At 40.5% G+C, this 20,837-nt stretch overlaps 1 protein-coding gene across 31 annotated transcripts in view; it reads left to right on the forward strand.

The window, feature by feature from the left end:
- Positions 1-3,864: 3,864 nt before the first annotated feature.
- Positions 3,865-20,837, forward strand: part of ADCY10 (adenylate cyclase 10) — a 105,881-nt gene continuing 88,908 nt past the window's right edge. For 12 of the 31 annotated variants that reach the window (XR_014053386.1, XR_014053382.1, XR_014053383.1 and 9 more), the window contains exons 1-7: positions 3,865-4,034; positions 11,677-11,884; positions 12,575-12,679; positions 14,542-14,580; positions 14,785-14,928; positions 17,287-17,492; positions 19,453-19,549. Coding sequence is in view for 21 of the 31 variants with exons in the window: in XM_081489230.1 (XP_081345356.1) it covers positions 11,734-11,884; positions 12,575-12,679; positions 14,542-14,580; positions 14,785-14,928; positions 17,287-17,492; positions 19,453-19,549 (742 nt within the window). In the remaining 10 variants the exon portion in view is untranslated. Of the gene's footprint in view, positions 4,060-4,971; positions 5,169-11,663; positions 11,885-12,574; positions 12,717-13,711; positions 13,733-14,541; positions 14,581-14,766; positions 14,929-17,286; positions 17,493-19,452; positions 19,550-20,837 lie in introns of those variants that run through there. The other 19 variants (XM_081489232.1, XM_081489240.1, XM_081489235.1 and 16 more) reach the window with 13 other exon arrangements.

The raw sequence follows: 20,837 nt of genomic DNA on the forward strand, positions 1-20,837 counted from the left end.
AGGCATGGGATGATGGTGGCCTGCTGCAGGGTCGGAAGCACTGAGTGTTGCAGTTGTGCCTGGGACCTTTTGAAGGAGGTCTCCATTATCTTCATTACCTCTACCATAGTTTAGCCTCAGGTCAAACAAGGTAGGGAACATGCCCCGCCCATCAACAGAAAATTGGATTACGGATTTACTGAGCATGGCCCTGCCTATCAGAACAAGACCCAGTTTCCCCCTCAGTCAGTCTCTCCCATCAGAAAGCTTCCATAAGCCTCTTATCCTTATCCATCAGAGGGCAGACAGACTGAAAACCACAATCACAGAAAACTAACCAATCTGATCACATGGACCACACCCTTGTCTAACTCAATGAAACTATGAGCCATGCTATGTAGGGCCACCCAAGACAGATGGGTCATGGTGGAGAGTGCTGACAAAATGTGGTCCACTGGAGAAGGGAATGGCAAACCACTTCAGTATTCTTACCTTGATAACCCCATGAACAGCATGAAAAGGCAAAAAGATAGGACACTGAAAGAAGAACTCCCCAGGTCGGTAGGTGCCCAATATGCTACTGGAGATCAGTGGAGAAATAACTCCAGAAAGAATGAAGAATGGAGCCAAAGTGAAAATAACACCCAGTTCTGGATGTGGCTGGTGATGAAAGTAAAGTCCAATGCTATAAAGAGCAATATTGCATAGGAACCTGGAATGTTAGGCTCATGAATCAAGGCAAATTGGAAGTGGTCAAATAGGAGATGGCAAGAGTGAACATCGACATTTTAGGAATCAGTGAACTAAAATGGACTGGAATGGGTGAATTTAACTCAGATGACCATTTTATCTACTACTGTGGGCAGGAATCCTTTAGAAGAAATGGAGTACCCTCATAGTCAACAAAAGGGTCCAAAATGCAGTACTTAAATGCTATCTCAAAAGTGACAGAATGAGCTCTGTTCATTTCCAAGGCAAACCATTCAATACCACAGTAATCCAAGTCTATGCCCGAACCAGTAATGCTGAAGAAGCTGAAGTTGAACAATTCTGTGAAGACCTACAAGACCTTCTAGAACTAACACCCAAAAAAGATGTCCTTTTCATTATAGGGGACTAGAATGCAAAAGTAGGAAGTCAAGAGATACCTAGAGTAACAGGCAAGTTTGGCGTTGGAGTACAAAATGAAGCAGGGCAAAGGCTGACAGAGTTTTGCCAAGAGAGCACCCTCTTCCAACAACACAAGAGATGACTCTACACATGGACATCACCAGATAGTCAATGCTAAAATCAGACTGAGTATATTCTTTGCGGCCAAAGATGGTGAACTTCTATACAGTCAGCAAAAATAAGACTGGGAGCTGAGTGTGGCTCAGATCATAAACTCCTTATTGTAAAATTCAGACTTACATTGAAGAAAGTAGGGAAAACCATACCACTAGACCATTCAGGTATGACCTAAGTCAAATCCCTTATGATTATACAGTGGAAGTGACAAATGAATTCAAGGGATTAAATATGAGAGAGTGCTTGAAGAACTATGGACAGAGGTTCGTGACATTGTACAGGAGGCAATAATCAAGACCATCCCCAAGAAAAAGAAATGCAAAAAGGCAAAATGGTTGTCTGAGGAGGCCATACAAATAGCTGAGAAAAGAAAAGAAGAGAAAGGCAAAAGGGAAAAGGAAAGATATACCTACTTGAATGCAGAGTTCCAAAGAATAGCAAGGAGACATAAGAAAGCCTTTCTCAATGATCAATGCAAAGAAATAGAGGAAAACAATAGAATGGGAAAGACTAGAAATCTCTTCAAGAAAATTAGAGATACCAAGGGAACATTTCATTGCAAAGATGGGCTCAATAAAGGACAGAAATGGTACGGACCTAACAGAAGCAGAAGATATTAAGAAGAGGTAGCAAGAATACACAGAACTATACAAAAAAGATCTTCATGACCCAGATAACCACGATGGTGTGATTACTCACCTAGAGCCAGACATCCTGGAATGGGAAGTCAAGTGGACCTTAGGAAGCATCACTATCAACAAAGCTAGTGGAGGTGATGAAATTCCAGTTGAGCTATTTCAAATCCTCAAAGATGATGCTGTGAAAGTGCAGCACTCAATATACCAGCAAATTTGGAAAACTCAGCAGTGGCCACAGGACTGGAAAAGGTCAGTTTTCATTCCAATCCCAAAGAAAGGCAATGCCAAAGAATATTCAAACTACCACACAACTGCACTCATCTCACACGCTAGCAAAGTAATGCTCAAAATTCTCCAAGCCAGGCTTCAACAGTACATGAACCATGAATTTCCAAATGTTCAAGCTGGATTTAGAAAAGGCAGAGGAACCAGAGATCAAATTGCCAACATCTGTTGGATCATAGAAAAAACAAGAGAGTTCCAGAAAAGCATCTACTTCTGCTTTATTGACTATGCCAAAGCATAGTGTGGATCACAACAAACTATGTAAAATTTTTATAGGGATGGGCATACCAGACCACCTGACCTGCCTCCTGAGAAATCTGTATGCAGGTCAAGAAGCAACAGTTAGAACTGGACATGGAACAACAGACTGGTTCCAAATCAGGAAAGCAGTATGTCAAGGCTGTATATTGTCACCCTGCTCATTTAACTTAAATGCAGAGTACATTATACAAAATGCCGGGCTGGACGAAGCACAGGCTGGAATCAAGATTGCTGGGGGAAATACCGATAACCTCAGATATGCAGATGACACCACCTTTATGGCAGAAAGGGTAGAAGAACTAAAGAGCCTCTTGATGAAAGTGAAAGAGGAGAGTGAAAATGTTGGCTTAAAAATTCAATGTTCAAAAAACTAAGGTCATGGCATCCAGTCCCATCACTACATGGCAAATAGATGGAGAAACAATGGAAACAGTGAAAGGCTTTATTTTTCTGGGCTCCAAAATCACTAAAAATGGTGACCGCAGCCATTAAATTATTCCTTGGAAGTAATGCTATGAGCAACCTAGACAGCATATTAAAAAGCAGAGACATTACTTTGCCAGCAAAGGTCCATCTAGTCAAGACTGTGGTTTTTCCAGTAGTCATGTATGGATGTGAGAGTTGGACTGTAAGGAAAGTTGAGCACCGAAGAATTGATGCTTTTGAACTGTGGTGTTGGACTCTTGAGAGTCCCTTGGCCTGCAAGGAGATCCAACCAGTCAGTCCTAAAGGAAATCAGTCGTGACTATTCATTGAAAGTACTGATGCTGAAGCTGAAACTTCATTACTCTGGCCACCTGATGGGAAGAACTGACTCATTGGAAAAGACCCTGATGCTGGGAAAGATTGAAGGCAGGAGGAGAAGGGGACAACAGAGAATGAGATGGTTAGATGGCATCACCAGCTTTATGGACATTAGTTTGAGTAAGCTCTACAAGTTGGTGATGGACAGGGAAGCCTGGCGTACTGCAATGCATGGGGTCACAAAGAGTCGGACACAGTTGAGCGACTTAGATGAGCTTCTGAATGATGCGCTTGACCAGTCAGAAAAGACAGGTTAAAAATTTACTTCACAAAAATCTCTGAAGATAAGTATTGTAGTGTAAATTTAATAGTTCTGGTAATAGTCACAATCATTATTAACCAAAAATGGGTGTTTAGTCAGGAGAAACCTGCCAACTATTGCCTAAGTTCAACCACCCTCCACATAGTCAGGACTACTTTGGGGTCATATCAGTCTCTCTGACCCTTGCCCCAAATCTCCATCTAGGGACCCTGAAACCATCCTTCTGTGAGCCATGGGCCACTGGGGCTGGTGGGGGGAGGGGATGGCAGTGCCAGCCAATCAGAAGGACAGTCCATGCCCGTGAAACAATGAGCTACTGATGAGGGTGTGGCCAGGAGAACGGCTTTTAGAGAAAACTGTCATTTTATGGGTCAGCTTTAGACAGACATGGCACTTCTGCTGTCTTCTGAATAATGTCATCCAGGCTCTTTTCCTGTCTTCTGCAGTCCTGACTAGATCCTGAAAGATCTAGTCCCTAATCTAGGCCCTGATTTTCCTCAGCCTTGGAGAAAGAAGAGGTATGTGACTGTAGGAGTAGAAACAGTGATTACAGAGCTAAGATGAGGGCTACCCTTGGGGAAGTAGGTTTGGGAGCTTAAGGAAAATAGGGAAGCCTTGGGCTAGGAATGGAAGTTCACCTTGTATATATCTGTGTCAATCCTTTAAGTGAGATTAGAAGTTTGAACATTTCAGTGTTACCTCATCCTATTTATCCTAGATGTTCTATTTTTCTAGATTACTATCTATTTACCTCTCTCCTGCAACTTCTCACATGATACCCTTATCAGTCATCAAATAGCAAATGCCTACCATGTAAAGGGGCTCTAGAAAGCTGCTGTGGAGGAAACACACATATACATAGAATGTGATCTCTAAAACAGAGAAGCTTCAATTCAGAGAAGACATAAACAGATCAAAAGATAACCAAGGATTTTAAAAATAGATAATAAGTCACTTAAATTTATAGACACTAAATGCCCTCACAGCTTAAAGGAAAAATTGCCTAGAGTGGTCTGGCAAGCTTTCTTGACAGATAACATTATCCCGTTATGTTCAGAGTATCTCCTTTGGATTCTTGTAAAACCTGACTTTACATATTGATGAAAAATGGGATGGAAACTGAAATCTATTAGAAGTTTCTAGAGAAGATATTTAGAGAAACAATAATGAATATAATTGATCTTTAGTTTCATTTTCCTTTGAGGGTATTCCTGAATTTTCTTTAAGCAAATTAAAATTGGACACACACTCTTCTTCATTCAGGAAAATCTGTCTTGGTATGTCATCGAGGCCTTGCTCTTTCACTCTGTCAGATATCTTCATTCCTATATGCTTTCATGCTTTCTCAGTGGCCACACTCTGTTCAAGCTCTATTCTTGATTTAACTGGCCAAATAATTGATGAGGGTACATCAGTAGGCATTGAAAGTGCTCTAAAATTAAATATTTTCTCTAGGTTGTAAACATCCCCAAAGTGTCATAAAATGGAATGTACCATGGTATACTAGAAGGAATAGGGACTTTGAAATTCCACAGACCTGGGCTTGCTTTCCAGCTGTGTGACCTAAGGCAAATTCATCTGGACTGCTGTTTCTATATTTATAAAATGGGGATGAAGCTTACTTCACAGAGCTGTTTTGAGGATTAAATGAGGTAACCTATGTAAAATACTTCATATAAAAAGGCTTTAATAGGGACTTCCCTGGTGGTCCAGTGGTTAAAACTCCATGCTTTCACTTCAGGGGGCATGGGTTCAGTCCCTGGTCAGGGAACTAAGATCTCACAGGCCGTGTGGCATGGCTGGAAAAAAAAATGCTGTAACAGTAATCATTTTCTGATGTTGCATAACTTAAAGCAGAAAAAGTAAGTCTTCTAAAACAGAAAAGCTCAGGTATTCATTTTAGATGTCTTTGCCTCTTCAGTCCATTAACAGATAATTTTGTTATTCTAGTTTCCCTTCTATATTTGTCATCTTAAATTCCCTGGTGGCTCAGATGGTAAAGCGTCTGCTTACAATGTGGGAGACCCAGGTTCAATCCCTGGGTTGGGAAGATCCTCTGGAGAAGGAAATGGCAACCCACTCCAGTACTCTTGCCTGGAAAATCCCATGGACAGAGGACCGTGGTAGGCTACAGTCCATGGGGTGGCAAAGAGTCAGACACGACTGAGCGACTTCACTTAAACTTTCACTTTCAATCTCCAAATGCACCTACTTTCCTTACCTGATAATCATAAACTTGGAAATATCTGTCCAAATCTTCAAATCACCTTATTTAAAATAATACACATCTGAAACATTGTAAATACTACAATTAAAAAAAAAAATGTAATTCATCTTTCCACTAAAGACAAGAATCATCTCTACAACCTTGCAGACATAGTCTCTCACTCCAATACTCCAGTACTAAGACTAACCAGGTACAATGTTAAATTTGTCTCCCATGGATCACTAGCCATTGATCCTACTTGATCCTTTCAAAGCAAAAACTAAATCTAACCCATTCAGCTTTAGAGTTTAAAGCAAAACAGTCTGTACTATACATAGGAAGAGGGTGTGTTATTGCCAAGATTGAAGAGGCTGGTAGTAGCAAGCAATCTGAGATATATTTATACTAAAAATATTGTTCACTGTTTCTTTAAAATTCAAATTTAACTCGATGTCCTATATTGTTACTTACTAAAACTGACATTCTTACAAGTGACAGCCAAAGAGAGCAAAGTTGAGATAGTCAGGGAACGGGGAAGGAGAGAGAAGAATAGAGCTACACCCTCCTCAGTGCTGTGCAGTCCTAACTCTGTTCATGACCGCTCAGCACCTCTGCGGAAGTCTCTTCAGAGCATCCGTTCCTACAGAAATCATACTACTTATGCTTACCTATTCTTTGATAAACTAGCTCCCTCCACTGAGGAAAAAGAACACCAACTTTCCTTTCCCTCTGCAACCCTCCCATGCACTTTATTCTTGTTTAACCAAATCCAATCTCTACCTGAGGGAGAAAGTAGGGGAATTCTTTTGTTAAATTCAGGGGTCTAATTAGACTTTGCACATATATCTCCTGGTTACGCCACACCTTTCACAGTTCAGTTTAAACACTCGAAGACAATGACAATTTTTACCCAAGTGTCATCTCCTGACAATGTTTTCAATGTCTCCCATCATTCCTCAAATTTCATAGTCCATGAACTTCAAATGAAGTGAGTAGAACTAAACCCAATACTCTGAATCAGATTTGAACACTGCTTACTACCTTAAGATTTGCATGGCATCCAAAATGGCCATGCTTAATTTCTCTAGTATCTCCATGGAAACAAAACCACAGATATCACTACTCACCTACCAAGAAGTCCAAAATTTTAAAAGACTGACAATAGCAAATGTTAGCTGGGATACAGACCTCTCACATTTTGCTTGCGGGGTGTAAATTGACTCAGCAATTCCACACTTAGGTATATGTCCAAGTGAAATGCATATATGTGTTCTCCAAAACACATGTACAAGAATGGTCTTAAGCACTTCCCTTGCTGTCCAGTGATTAAGATTCCGAGCTTCCAGTGCAGGGGTCATGGGTTCGATCCCTGGTCGAGGAACTAATCCCAAATGTCATGTGGCATGGCCAAAAACAACAATAAATAAATTCTTTTTTTAAAAAAAGAATGCTCTTAGCAGCATTATTCCTAATAGCCTGAAACTGGAAAAACAACCATAGATCAATAGTAGAAGGGATAAATAATTTGTGTATAATCAAATGATACCATACAGCACTGAAAAGAAATGATTACTAATATACACATAACAACATGGGTAAACATCACAAACATTTGAGAAAAAATAAAGTATATATAATATTATTCCATTTACACAAAGTTAAAAATAAGGTAAAAGTTATCTATGATATTAGAAATCAGGAGATAGACTAACTTCAGAGAGGTGAAATGGGAGATAGCATGAAACTGGCTTCTGTAGTGCCAGTTCTCTCTCTTTTTTTTTTTTTTACAAAGCATATAATAAGTGCTTTACTTTTTTTAATTAGTTAATTTTTGACTGCACTTGGTCTTCATTGCTGCATGTGGACTTTCTCTACTTGGGGTACACGGGCTGCTCATTGCTGTGGCTTCACTCATTGTGGAGCACGGGCTCTAGGGCACGTGGGCTCAGTAGTTGCAGCTCACGGGGTCTAGAGCTCAGATTCAGTAGTTGTGGGTGCATGGGCTTAGTTGCCCCAGAGCATGCAAAATCTTCCTGGACCAGGGATCAAATCCATGTACCTTGCTTTGGCAGGCCAATTCTTAACCATTGGACCACCAGGGAAGTCCACATGCTCTTTCTTGATATGAGTAGAGAACATGGATTGGTTCACTTTATAATTCGTCAAGCTATCCACTTAGAAATTTTGCCTTTTCTTCACATATGTTATATACTTCAATAAGCTTTTTAAAAGACAGCATTGAATTTGCAGTAAATCTAGTCTTTTACACTACATGCTTATGGGTTTGATATTGTTAAAATTTTAAGCACAATACTTATTTGCATTCATTCTTCTGAAATTTCATTGTTATTTCAGTCAATTAAGATATTTTAAGATTCTATCATTCAATATATTAGCTTTCCTTCCAACTGTATCTTTATCTGAGTCCTCTAGCACACTTGTGGAGGACCTCTCTGAGTGGACACTAGAACACAAATCAATATCCTTTAGGCTTAATTGTTAACCAGCTAGGGACATTTTCATCTCTCCTATAATTTAGTATGTTACCTACAAAGATGTGAGAAACTTGGCAAATGTCTCGTTAAATTCAAGATATGCTATGTAGACAGCATTCTCTTGATTTAAAAGTTTAATAAATCAAAAAAGGAAATAAGGCCAGTTTGTTCTCAGCTCTGAATCCATTTTAATTCCCTTTCATCACCTCTTACTGATACAAGTTCTCATGTATTATGCAGCGTGCTCTGTGCTCAGCTGTGTACGACTCCTTGCAGCCCTTTGGACTGTAGCCTGCCAGACTCCTCTGTCCATGGGATTTTTCTGGCAAGAATACTTGAGTGGGTTGCCATTTCCTCCTCCATGGATCTTCCTGACACAGGTATAGAACCGGAGTCTCCTGTGACTCCTGCATTGCAGGCAAATTCTTTACCGCTGAGTCACTGTGGAAGCCCTATTATTGAATATGGCAACTCACAAATATTCCAGCAGTCTCTCCCACTGCACACATGGTAGGATCACACTTTCCTGCTTTGGCCAACCAATATCACTTCAGTGGAAGTGAAATAAGTCACTTCTGGGAGGACACTTTAAGAATGAGTGTATAGTGTAATCCTCTTTTGCTGCTGTGTCTGGGAAACTGAAATGTCCCAGCCTGGGTCCCAGAATGAAGGTAACAACAGAGTAGGGCCTCAGCCTACCTATAATGGACATGGGGTGGTGGTTTAGTCACTAAATCGTGTCCGACTCTTTGCGACCCCTGGACTGTAGCCCACCAGGTTCCTCTGTCCATGGGATTTCTGAGGCAAGAATACTGGAGTAGGTTCCCATTTCCTTCTCCAGGGAATCTTCCCAACCCGGGGATTGAATCCTTGTCTCCTGCACTGCAGGCAAATTCTTTACCACTAAGCCACCTGGGAAGCCCACAGTGGATATGTGGCATGAGCAAGAAATAAGCCATTGTTATTTCCAGCCACTGAGATTTTGGAGTTTTCCATTGATGAAGCAAAACTAGCTTATATTGACTGATATGCCACATTTACCAGATTGTGTTTCCTGGAATCCACATGTAGGCTCATCTTTTGAAATTCAGAAGAAAATGTACCAGCCTCTAATTTTCCAGCCTTTCTCACATTCTCCATTTTCTTTTAATAATTTTATGTTTTAATTTTTGGCTATTCTGTGTCCTTGTTGCTGCATGGGCTTTTCTCTAGTTGCAGCAAACGAGGGCTACTCTCTAGCTGTAGTGGGCAGGCTTCTCACTGCAGTGGCTTCTCTTGCTGCACAGGCTCTAGGGCATGCAGGCTTCAGGAGCTGTGGCATGTGGGCTCAGTAGTTGCAGCTCCTGGGCGCTAGAGCACTGGCTCAGTAACTGTAGCATTAACATACAGGCTTAGTTACTCCTCAGCATGTGGATCCTTCCAGCCTAGGGATCTGAACCTGTGTCTCCTGCATTGGCAGGTGGATTCTCTACCATTGAACCACCAGGGAAGCCCTCACTGAGCCACCAGGGAAGGCCTTTCCATTATTTTTTGAGATTACTGGCATTACATCTGTCCATTCTTTCCATGTATTTCAGTGGATATGGGTTATCTGGGGATGGCTGTGATGGTGGTTTAGTCCCTAAATCGTGTCCAGCTCTTTCGACCCCATGGACTGTAGTCGGCCAGGCTCCTCTGTCCGTGGGATTTCCCAGGCAAGAATACTGGAGTGGGTTGCCATTTCCTTCTCTGGGGGTATCTTCCTAACCCAGGGGTTGAACCTGAATCTCCTACATTGCAGGCAGATTCTTTACTGCTGAGCCACCAGGGAAGCCCTGGGGATGGCTGCTTGAAATTAAATAACTAGGTACTTTAACACTGTTTTCTTATCTTGGACTTCAATTCTTGTCAATATTTGTTATATTTTCAATTCTCCATAATGGAGAAGACAGAAACAAAAGAAGTGTTGTGTAGTATATCATAGTTAAGCTTTGTCCTTATTCTTCCTTTATTAATTACCTTGCTGTCAATAAAGCCTCAAAGTCCCTCTAGGTTTTCTTAACTTCAGCATTTTCCTAAGTCTCAGCTCATTCTGGTCATTCTCATACCCTTCTTATAAGTTCATATAGCACTTATCAAATTTATTATCTGAAAATATTTATTTGATTATTTATTATCTATTAAGTGTTCCTAGCATGTGCTGTGTTTCAGTGATACTCCTTTAAAAGAAAAACAAAACTTAGTTATATGCGTCTCCTACCTTTTGTTCATTTCTTAACATTTGTATTTACCAAGTTTTTCCTTTTAAAGATTATCTAATACCTAATATTTAGCACCCATTTTTAAAGGTTTCTGTCCATTTTAAGGATTTTTTGTGTAAAATATGCTAATATACTAATGCTTTTCTTGATTTAAAAAAAAATGCTTTGCTGAAGTCTAAGATATATGTGAACTGTCTCAATTTTTCTAATATTCTTATGAACCCCAACATGACTTAACGTCTGGTTAAAATTACTAACAACTCCCTTCATGTTGGTGAGTATCAGTTCCTCCTTTTTTTTTTTTTTTTAAACTCCCTCATTATCTGAATCATTTATTCCAGGAACTTGAATTGCTCTGAAAATATTGGGTATGCTATTTCTGTGCAGGGTGGTTCAGCATGATTTTCACAACATTCAGGCGTGAGCATTTCATTAGCCCCAGCAGTCAAAGAAATGCCTTAGGGAATCCTAGTTTTCTCAGAACTAACTAGGTAACAAATCAAAATTTCCACATTTCCTTCCATTTACAGTTTAAAGTCTTATATACACACATACACACACCCCTTTTAATTCTTTTTCTCTATTTCTTTACACCTATACCTTAAAATACTTCATCTCTTGCTTATATATGACCCTCCACTTTGCTATTCACCTTTCTATAAATTGGGCTTCCCTGGTGACTCAGCTGGTAAAGAATCCGCCTGCAATGCAGGAGACCTGGGTTTGATCCCTGGGTTGGGAACATCCCCTGGAGAAGGGAATGAATGGCTACCCACTCCAGGATTCTGGCCTGGAGAATTTCATGGACTGTACAGTCCATGGGGTCACAAAGAGCTGAACATGAATGAGCGACTTTCACTTTCACTTTTCTATAAATACTCACACACACAAACTCATGTTTATGCTTTCTTTTTTAATTTTCAAAAAAGAGAAAGAAAAAATAAGAGACCAAAAGGGAAGGGAGAAGGAAAGAAGGAACGTAAGGACAGAAGGGAAAAGGGCCTGGACCAAGGCACTAGTGCTACTGGTCCCTCTGCCACAGCACTTGCACCCTGAGGGCTCACCCTTTCATGCAAATGCATGGTCAACAACTCAGTCATTATCACATCAACCACTTAAATGAGCATTTTGCAGGTTAGAGCAAATGGGGAAAAAGAAATAGGAAAGTGAGTGAATGAATATAAGTCAGATTGCCTCCAATCTCAGCTTTGTTTTCTAGAAGGTCCATTCAGGACTGTTCGTGGTGATCATACATTCCTGAATATTTGCCTTGAACATGAACACTCGAAGAGAACTTGAATCACAGGACCGGGCCATCGTCAAAATAGCAGCTCATTTACCGGACCTCATTGTCTATGGAGATTTCTCATCAGAGAGACCTTCTGTGGATAATTTTGATGGAGTCTTGATGTTTGTTGATATTTCAGGCAAGCACAAAAGGGATGTTTAATGTTGGTGAACAATAGGTTTGCATCAAAATCACACACAGTGCTTGACTGCAGAGTAGGGGTGCTGTTTCAGAGTTTTTGTGCTGTTATTGCAAATTTTCCCACTGAGAAGACAGGAGGGAGCACCTGGCTGTGGACCTGGCTCCCTCTCATCTTCCTTTACCTGGCATGTCCAGTGATGGGCACATCTTTAAGATGCCTAAGTCCTGGGCCTGCTACTTCAGGCTCTAGTTTCCCTGTCCCAACCTCACTGACTCAGCCTCCAAGCCCTACACCATCCCAGGCAAAACTGACCTCTGGAAATGATCTCTCCAATGTTATTTACAGCTTAAGAGGAAACTTGCCACCTCTTCAGAAGTCAATGAATTTTATGTGTTTTCATTACCATGAAATGGAAGTTCTATACCCAGTTAAAACTGAAGTCACCCCTGTTCAAGTTGGGAAGTTAGGAGGGAAGAGTTATCTGGTGTCTTTCCTTGACCCCTAAGATAATAAAGTTAGATAGAGGAGACCCAATATCTGACACTTGGCCTGCCACAAAGATCATTTAAAAGAAACACTGCCAGTTCTTAAAAGCTGGGGCCCACTGCTAGCGAGTGTGGTTCTCTTCTCCTGACACTGCTTGGTTTCTCCAAGCACCCAAGGAAACTAGCTGCACAATTGTTACAGGTTTTACTGCAATGACTGAGAAGTTCAGCACAGCCATGTACATGGACCGAGGGGCTGAGCAGTTGGTGGAGATCCTCAACCACTACATAAGTGCAATAGTGGAGAGTAAGTGTTTCTGACTTAAGCATATTCATTGTTTTCTGTATTTGTTAGTTACAATCTGATAGAGTACTGTTGCTTAGTAGTCTTCATTGTCTCCATGAAATGTGTATGAAACCAGTCTTTTTTGAAATATAATACAGTAGAAATGAAGGAATGCAATCAAACCTCACTAACACAGATTGAGGGATTAGTTTTGTATTAGTTACAAGACTAAATTAGAGATTACTTTGAAAAGAAGTGTAGTAGTAATACTTTTAGTTATGTTCAATAACTCCAAAAAGCTAGCATCAGTATAACTCAAACACAGTCATTAAGAGAATATGTTATGAATGTTGTTGTTCAGTCACTAAGTTGTGTCTGACTCTTTGTGACCTCATGGACTGCAGCGCATCAGGCTTTCCTGTCCTTCACTGTCTCCTGGAATTTGCTCAAACTCATGTCCATTGAGTTGGTCTTGCCATCCAACTGTCTCATCTTCTGTCACCTGCTTCTCCTTCTGCCTTCAATCTTTCCCAGCATTAGGATCTTTTCCAATGAGTCGACTCTTTGCATCAGGTGGCCAAAGTATCGGAGCTTCAGCTTCAGCATGAGTCCTTCCAATGAATATTCAGGGTTGATTTTCTTTACGATCGACTAGTTTGATCTCCTTGCTATCCAAGGGATTTTGAAGAATCTTCTCCAGCACCATAATTCGAAAGCATCGATTCTTCATCACTCAGCCTTCTTTATGGTCCAACTTTCACATCGGTACATGACTACTGGAAAAACCATAGCTTTGACTGTATAAACCTTTGTTGGTGAAGTGATGTCTCTGCTTTTTAATATGCAATCTAGGTTTGTCATAACTTTTCTTCCAAGGAGCAAGCATCTTTTAATTTCATGGTATGAATAGATGAATGATTTATAATCCACTTGTCAGTAATTCGTGTCCTAATAATGGATTCTGAAGTACTTACTTATGACTGAAAATTTTGTCTCCTTTTCAACCTCTGCCTACCAACTTGTTTGCATTATTAATTTGAACTATTCATGAAGAAAAGGATTTATCCTTTTAAGGTAAGTCCTAGGTCTAGTCTATTATCAAGGTCTGAGTTTCGTAGTAATACCTTAATATCACCCACTAGGTAACACTAGAAACTCACAGTGTCCCTGTGAGGGACAGGGTGGCCTGGTGTGCTGCAGTCCATGGGGTCACAAAGAGTTGGACAAGACTGAGCAACTGAACAACAACAACAATAACAACAGACAACACTTAATCCTCATTAAAAGCAGAAATCTACAGTTTTCTAGTTCCTTTTTGCATTGCACTTAGCACACTTTCAATGTTGCAAAAATAAGAGGAGAAATGTCAGTTTATGTCATAAAGCCTAAATAAACAAAATGCAAGTTGGTAATAAAATTCAAGTTGACCATAGTTGTGGTTTTTTCTGTTTTTCAGTTCTTATGGAGTCCTGTCATTCATGCACTCACCTACACTCACTTAAGCCCTGACTCATAAGATACACAGATCAGTAAAGAGCATTCCATTATCATGGGAGTAGGGTAGCTGTCCTTAGGCCTCATGAGAAATCCTAACTTCTTCTTTCCATTCACAGAAACAGAGCAGGTACATAATCCAGTTTACTGTTCTCATTCTTGTCTGAGCCTTGGGTTTAAATGCCTTGTCTGAGAAGACATCTTTAGTATAAACCTATCTCTGAATTGCTCTTCTCTTGACCTAATGTCTACCCCACTGTTGAAGGGTAGATTCTTTTTATTGGCTTTAAGAAATCAAAGTTATGCTGTACACATGAAACTTACATAATTTAAGAGAAAGACAGAAAAAAAACAGCTTAATTTCATCTTATTTTCTTTTTTTCCCTCAGAAGTGTTGATTTTTGGAGGAGACATCTTAAAATTTGCAGGTATGGAGGCTTACTGAGATGGCAGGGGTAAGAAATGAGTGTCAAGGTTCCCGTACTCTGACAAAGGAGACATCTCAGAGAGAGCAGCGGGTAGCAGACTGGGTAGAGGAATGTTTGAAGAATAAGTTTCTGTACAGATTTCATACAAAGCAGACTGGAACCCCAGGGCAGGTTAGGAGCCCCCAGTGTGTCTGTCTTTTCAAGGTGATGCACTGCTAGCCCTGTGGAAGGTGGAGCGGAGGCAGCTGAAAAACATCATCACGGTGGTAATTAAATGTAGTCTGGAGATTCATGGATTGTTTGAGACCCAGGAGTCTGAAGAAGGCCTGGATATCCGAGTCAAGATAGGTAAGCTCTGGTTGTCCAGTAGTTAAGGCACTTTCTTGCAGTCTAGTAGTTAAGTCACTGCACTCCCAATGCAGGCAGGATGGGTTTGATCCCTGATCTGGGAATTAAGGATTCCGCAGGCCATGTGGTATGCCCTTAAAAAAAAAAAAAAAAAAAAAAAATATATATATATATATGTATGTATGTATGTATATATAGACAGACATATATGTAAGCTTTTGAGAAAGAAGAGATGCTATAGCAATTTGAATATTGGTTCTAACTCCTGAGGAATCTCCCCTCTAAAGAGAAAACAGTGGAACATCATGACTCAGGCCCACCATCAGGTCATGAACTTTGACTAACCAGAAGGTGAATTTTGGTTTCTTCATTTACTAGTTAAGAGAACTTCTAATATCCACCTCAAAACTCTTACAAAAAGTAAATTTAAATGGTTAGAATAGTACCTGGCACAACCACTCCACAAAATACTCTTTATCATTACTATTGCTGTTATTATTATTAGGTCTTGCTGCTCTCAATAATGCTTATTATTAAGCACAGTAGGGAGCAGCTTGTGATTACATAGATTCAACAATGTATTAGGACTAGTCCTCCCCTACTTCATAAGAATCATGTGCAAGAAAAGCTTAACAGGTCAGCCTGCAACACAGCTCCACTTAATAGAGGGCTTCTTAAATTCACACATACAATAACAATCACCCATATTTCCATATTGTATTGCAGACATTACACAGTGTCATTTCTGCTTCACCACAGTCCTGAGGTATAGGCACTGTGGGATCTATTTCACAGGTGGGAAATGAAATTATGATAGGTATAACTAATGAGTTACAGCTGGTGCTATTGGTATTCATGTCTGCCTAACTGTAAACTTTAAAATTCTTGAATATCAGAGGTGATAAAAAGATGGATCAGAGGTTATCCAATTAACTGTTCTCAGTTTTCTTTAGGTCAGCAGTCCCCAAATTTTGGGCACCAGGGACTGGTTTTGTGAAAGACAATTTTTCCATGGACTGGTGTGGGGGGACGGTGGTTTCGAGATGATTCAATCACATTACATTTATTGTGCATTTTATTTCTATTATTATTACATCAGCTCCACCTCAGATCATCAGGCTTTAGAGCCCAGAGGTCGAGGACCCCTGCTTTAGGTTATTCAAATTTTTCAAGATTTTTAAATCTTCTGTTAAAAAAAAATCAAATTTGTTATAATACTAAATATTTCTTTCCAAGTTACCACCTAGAGAGTTTTGATTATTATTCTTCTCGAAAAATGATGGGGACCCTTAAGGTGCATACTAAATGGCTATTAAAGAAGGGGTACCAGTATCTTTTAACCAGCCTAAGCATCCATGTACTTTAGAGGGAAAACAAACCCCCTGTATATGTATATATCAGGGGAATTCAGTCTTGACAAATTAGCACATCAGAGAGCAAAGATAAAAAACAACCTTTGATTATGTTAATTATAGTAATTTAAAAGAATTGTGTATCACAGCTCATTTACACATACATTTTTTTACACGTCATATTTTAAAATACTCTGTCTTCTGTTGTTTTGGTACCAAAATCTTCAGCTCCCAACTTGAAAACAACTAGAAGATACATTCTCGGGATGGAACACTTGACAGTCAAAATACCTGCTCGTTTCTCCAACCTTTTCTTGTCTGTTGCCTGAAATTTCACCTTAAGTGTTACTTTTTAACTAGAACCTCATCTCTGATAAAATGCAAATCTTTCCCAAACAGAAGTCATTAAAATTGTCCTCTGTATAAATAAGAAGTAGTTTGAAGTATAAATAAATTGAAGAAAAAAATAAAATAACTTTGAGGAGTGATAGGACCATCTACGGAGCTGAATGTCACAAAAAGGTGAAAATAAGTAGCTAACTTTCTAGATTCTGGAGCAAAGGTGTTTGGGAAGGTCTAGGCCCAGAAGGCAATTGCAACTCACTCCAGTACTCTTGCCTGGAAAATGCCATGGACGGAGGAGCCTGGTAGGCTGCAGTCCATAGGGTTGCTAAGAGTCGGACACGACTGAGCGACTTCACTTTCACTTTTCACTTTCATGCATTGGAGAAGGAAATGGCAACCCACTCCAGTCTTCTTGCCTGGAGAATCCCAGGGACGGGGGAGCCTGGTGGGCTGCCGTCTATGGAGTCGCACAGAGTCGGACATGACTGAAGCGACTTAGCAGCAGCAGCAGGCCCAGAAGAGACATTCACTGATATACATGCAAAATTTTAGAGACCAGACTTTTCTCTGAGATGCTCAAGATTCTGATTGTCCAAGAAGCCACGCTGCTGGGGACTAAGCCAGAAATTCTCATGCAAACCCTTGCTTGCCTTCCTGCCAGGACTGGCTGCTGGCCACATCAGCATGTTGGTCTTTGGAGACGAAACTCGAAACTACTTTCTAGTGATTGGTCAGGCTGTAGATGACGTGCGCCTCGCTCAGAACATGGCACAGGTGAATGACGTCATTCTATCACCAAACTGCTGGCAGCTCTGTGACAGGAGCATGATTGAAATTGAGAGGATTCCAGATCAGAGAGCAGTTAAGGTAGGTGTGATGCTGCCACTTGCCTAAAGTTCTGCCAGTCCATGCCAGGAGATTCCTGTCAGAAAAGCCACTGGTTCTATGAAGCTGGCGACTTGGATGGGGTCAGTCTGGGTTAGATTAAAAAGTACTAGCCCAGGACATCTCCTCTGAGAGGAACCAAGCCTGGTGAATTCAAGAGGAAGTGATCAGGCTTTTCTGTGGTAACTAAGGATGTGGAATTTGGGTATGGAGTCCTTTGGTGGGACTAGTGCCCTTGTCTAATGAAAAATTTCCTGGCTATTCCCAGGGAGCAGAGGGTTGTACAATAGTTTTGGGGGCCGCCATTGGCCCTCAAGTTCTCTCCTCAGCACTCCTAACTCAAGGCAAGTGATCACGGAGGATGAGAACTGGAGGCGAGCAGGGACAGCAAAGATTATGTAGGGGAAAAAATTTTCCCTGAGCCCTGCCTAGCATAAAACACTGTAGTTAAGTTGAAGCTGGACTATAAGCAGAACTGTCCCTGCAGAGAAGGAAATGGCAACCCACTCCAGTACTCTTGCCCGGAAAATCCTATGGACAGAGGAGCCTGGTAGGCTGCAGTCCATGGGGTCTCTAAGGGTCGGACACGACTGAGCGACTTCACTTTCACTTTTCATTTTCATGCCTTGGAGAAGGAAATGGCAATCCACTCCAGTGTTCTTGCCTGGAGAATCCCAGGGACGGGGGAGCCTGGTGGGCTGCTGTCTATGGGGTCGCACAGAGTCGGACACGACTGAAGTGACTTAGCAGCAGTCCCTGGGCTATAGCCAATTAGAGAAAGGAAGGAGAGCTCTGCTGCTAACTGAACCAGGAACAGGACTACTTGGCCAATGGAAAGAAAAGATGATGAATCCATGGAGTTGCCGGCAAAGATGAGAACCCCACACCATGCCCTATGCATCAGTCTACACCCCTCCTAGCCTCCCGGACTCACTCTTCCAGTAATACACATCATGGCTGCATGACATAGCTGGCTGATAGCAATGCCGCTGTTCCCCCATTCTCTTCAATCATTACTTATATCTTTAAAATTTGTTTTTAATTTTTAAATTAAGTTTAGACTCACAGAAAAGCTCAGAAACAATAGAGTGTTTCCATATATCCATTAGCCAGCTTCCATGAATGTTAACATTCTTCATAACCAGAGTGCAATAGTCAAAACGTGAAAACGGACACTGGTAGAGTATACTATTCACTAATTAAAGGCCTTATTTGGATTTCATCTGTTTTCCCACTAACGTCCTTAGTGAGTTTTCCAGGATTCTATCCATGATCTCACACTGCACTGTTCTTTTTAACTTAGTCTCCTGCAATCTGTGAAACAGTTTTTCCTTGTCTTTTATGACCTTGACACTTAGCATGAGTATTAATCAGTTATTTTGGTGTATGTTCCTTGATTTTGTTTTGCCTGATAGTTTCTCATTATTGGGCTAAAGGTTATCCATTTTTGGAGGCAAAAATATTACAGAAATAAGGCTGTGCCATTCTCTATGTATCTTGGAGTTCATGATCTTGATACGAATTTTATTACTGGTGATGTTCCTAATACCTTTTGGGGCATCAGCACCCTTTGTCCTTTTACACTTGTAAGAAAGAAAAGGTATGCAGTTTAACCAAGTATTATTTCAATTAAAATGTTGTAAACTAATAAGAAAAAAAGAAGAAAGTTATAAGAGTGTAAGAGTATACAGGTTAGTTCCCTGGAATGGCCTGCTGTGTATATACTGAAGATTGAGATCTTAACGACTAATCAGAGATATTTTTAATGTAATTACATGCAAATTAAAGCTTTTTACTGTTTAAGTATGCCAGTGTCTGATTATCATGTCTGGGACATTCAACACCCAGCCCTTTCTATTGAGAAATTATATTCAAAGGACCAGGCAACCCTCAGAATAACCAAAAACTTCTCCTTTTCTCTCTCTTTTTTTTTTAAATTTAGGTTAATTTCTTAAAACCACCCCCTTCTTTTAACTTTGATGAATTTTTCACAAAGTGTATGGCTTTCATGGATTATTATCCTTCTGGTGACCACAAAAGTAAGTACCCTCTGTACTCAAGAGCCATTGCCTCTGCCAGTGGTCCGTACAGTCTTACACCAATGCCAGGGGCTCCATTTCAAGTGACTGGTTTCTACAGTACAGTACACAGTCCCAGCAGCATACAAAGGGGACCTCCTTCCCATTCCCCACAATAGCTATTCTAAGTAAAACCCTCCTTAGGTCCTCTGCTTCTCCCTTGGCAATGACTCCTTTCCCTCATCTTCCAAACATTTGCAAGTCTTCTCCATGATAAAAGGAAAAAAAAAATCTATGAATCCTACTTTTCTCTTCTAACATTCAGCACCAGACTTCTCAAGGTTAAGTCTCTACCTCTTCTTCTATCCTCTCTTTTATTTATTCACCCAATAAGCATTGATTACATGCACCTTGAGGTGGGGGTGGAGAGCATGTGTTCACTTACTTGTCAGTCTTGAGTCCCTGACATCTAGCTTCTGTCCACTTTTCCCCCTGTCTCCTGGGACTGTTTATGTCAAGGTGTTAATAACCATCAACTTACCAAACCAGCTGACCTCTCTTCAGGCCTTATAACTAGGTGATTGGCTTTAGATTACTCTCTTTTCTAGGTATTATCTTCTCCTCATTCCTTGAGTTCAAGAATATTACTTCCTAATTTTGCTTTTGCCCTTCAAACTACCCATTTTCAGTTCCCTTTCTATCCCTTGAATGTTGATGATTCCAGGAATCTATCCTGGACTATCTGGTCTTCTCTACCCGCGTTTTGTGGAACCATTAATCTATGCTGGATTTCCCTATGACTGCCAGCAGGGATGGGACTAGTGTGAGGAATGCAGGACAATTTAGGTGATAACAAACTTTAATACTTGATGAATTAGACAGTCTCCTGCAAAATGGGGTGGAAGGCAGGAAGTAAAGAGTAAAGAACAAGGAAGAGACAAACAAAAAGTGTCTGATTGGCTGGGGTCATATAGTCAGTCTTGTTTGGAGTAAGAAGGCCGGGAGTTGGCTAGTCATTTAGGGATTGGCTGACTATGATTATTGCATTTCTGGTTAAGTGGAGCATTTACCGGGACACAAAAATTAATCTAAGTCTTGGTTTGCTGACATGGCATGCTGGATAGGGAGCAGCTTATCTTGGGCCTAGAAATTTATTTCAACAATGTCTCAATTCTATGCTTCTTATCTTTCCCTGAAACTATTCCTTTATCCAGACTAGAAACTTCAGAAACATCTTTGAATCATTCTTCTTTATCACCATTTTTGTGTAGGTCTTGAATATTTTGAACATTACAAATTTAGACTGTAA

This window comes from Giraffa tippelskirchi, chromosome 5 (assembly GCF_054371585.1).
Source record: "Giraffa tippelskirchi isolate mGirTip1 chromosome 5, T2T-mGirTip1v1.2.pri, whole genome shotgun sequence".
In the NCBI taxonomy this organism is placed as follows: Eukaryota; Metazoa; Chordata; class Mammalia; order Artiodactyla; family Giraffidae; genus Giraffa; species Giraffa tippelskirchi.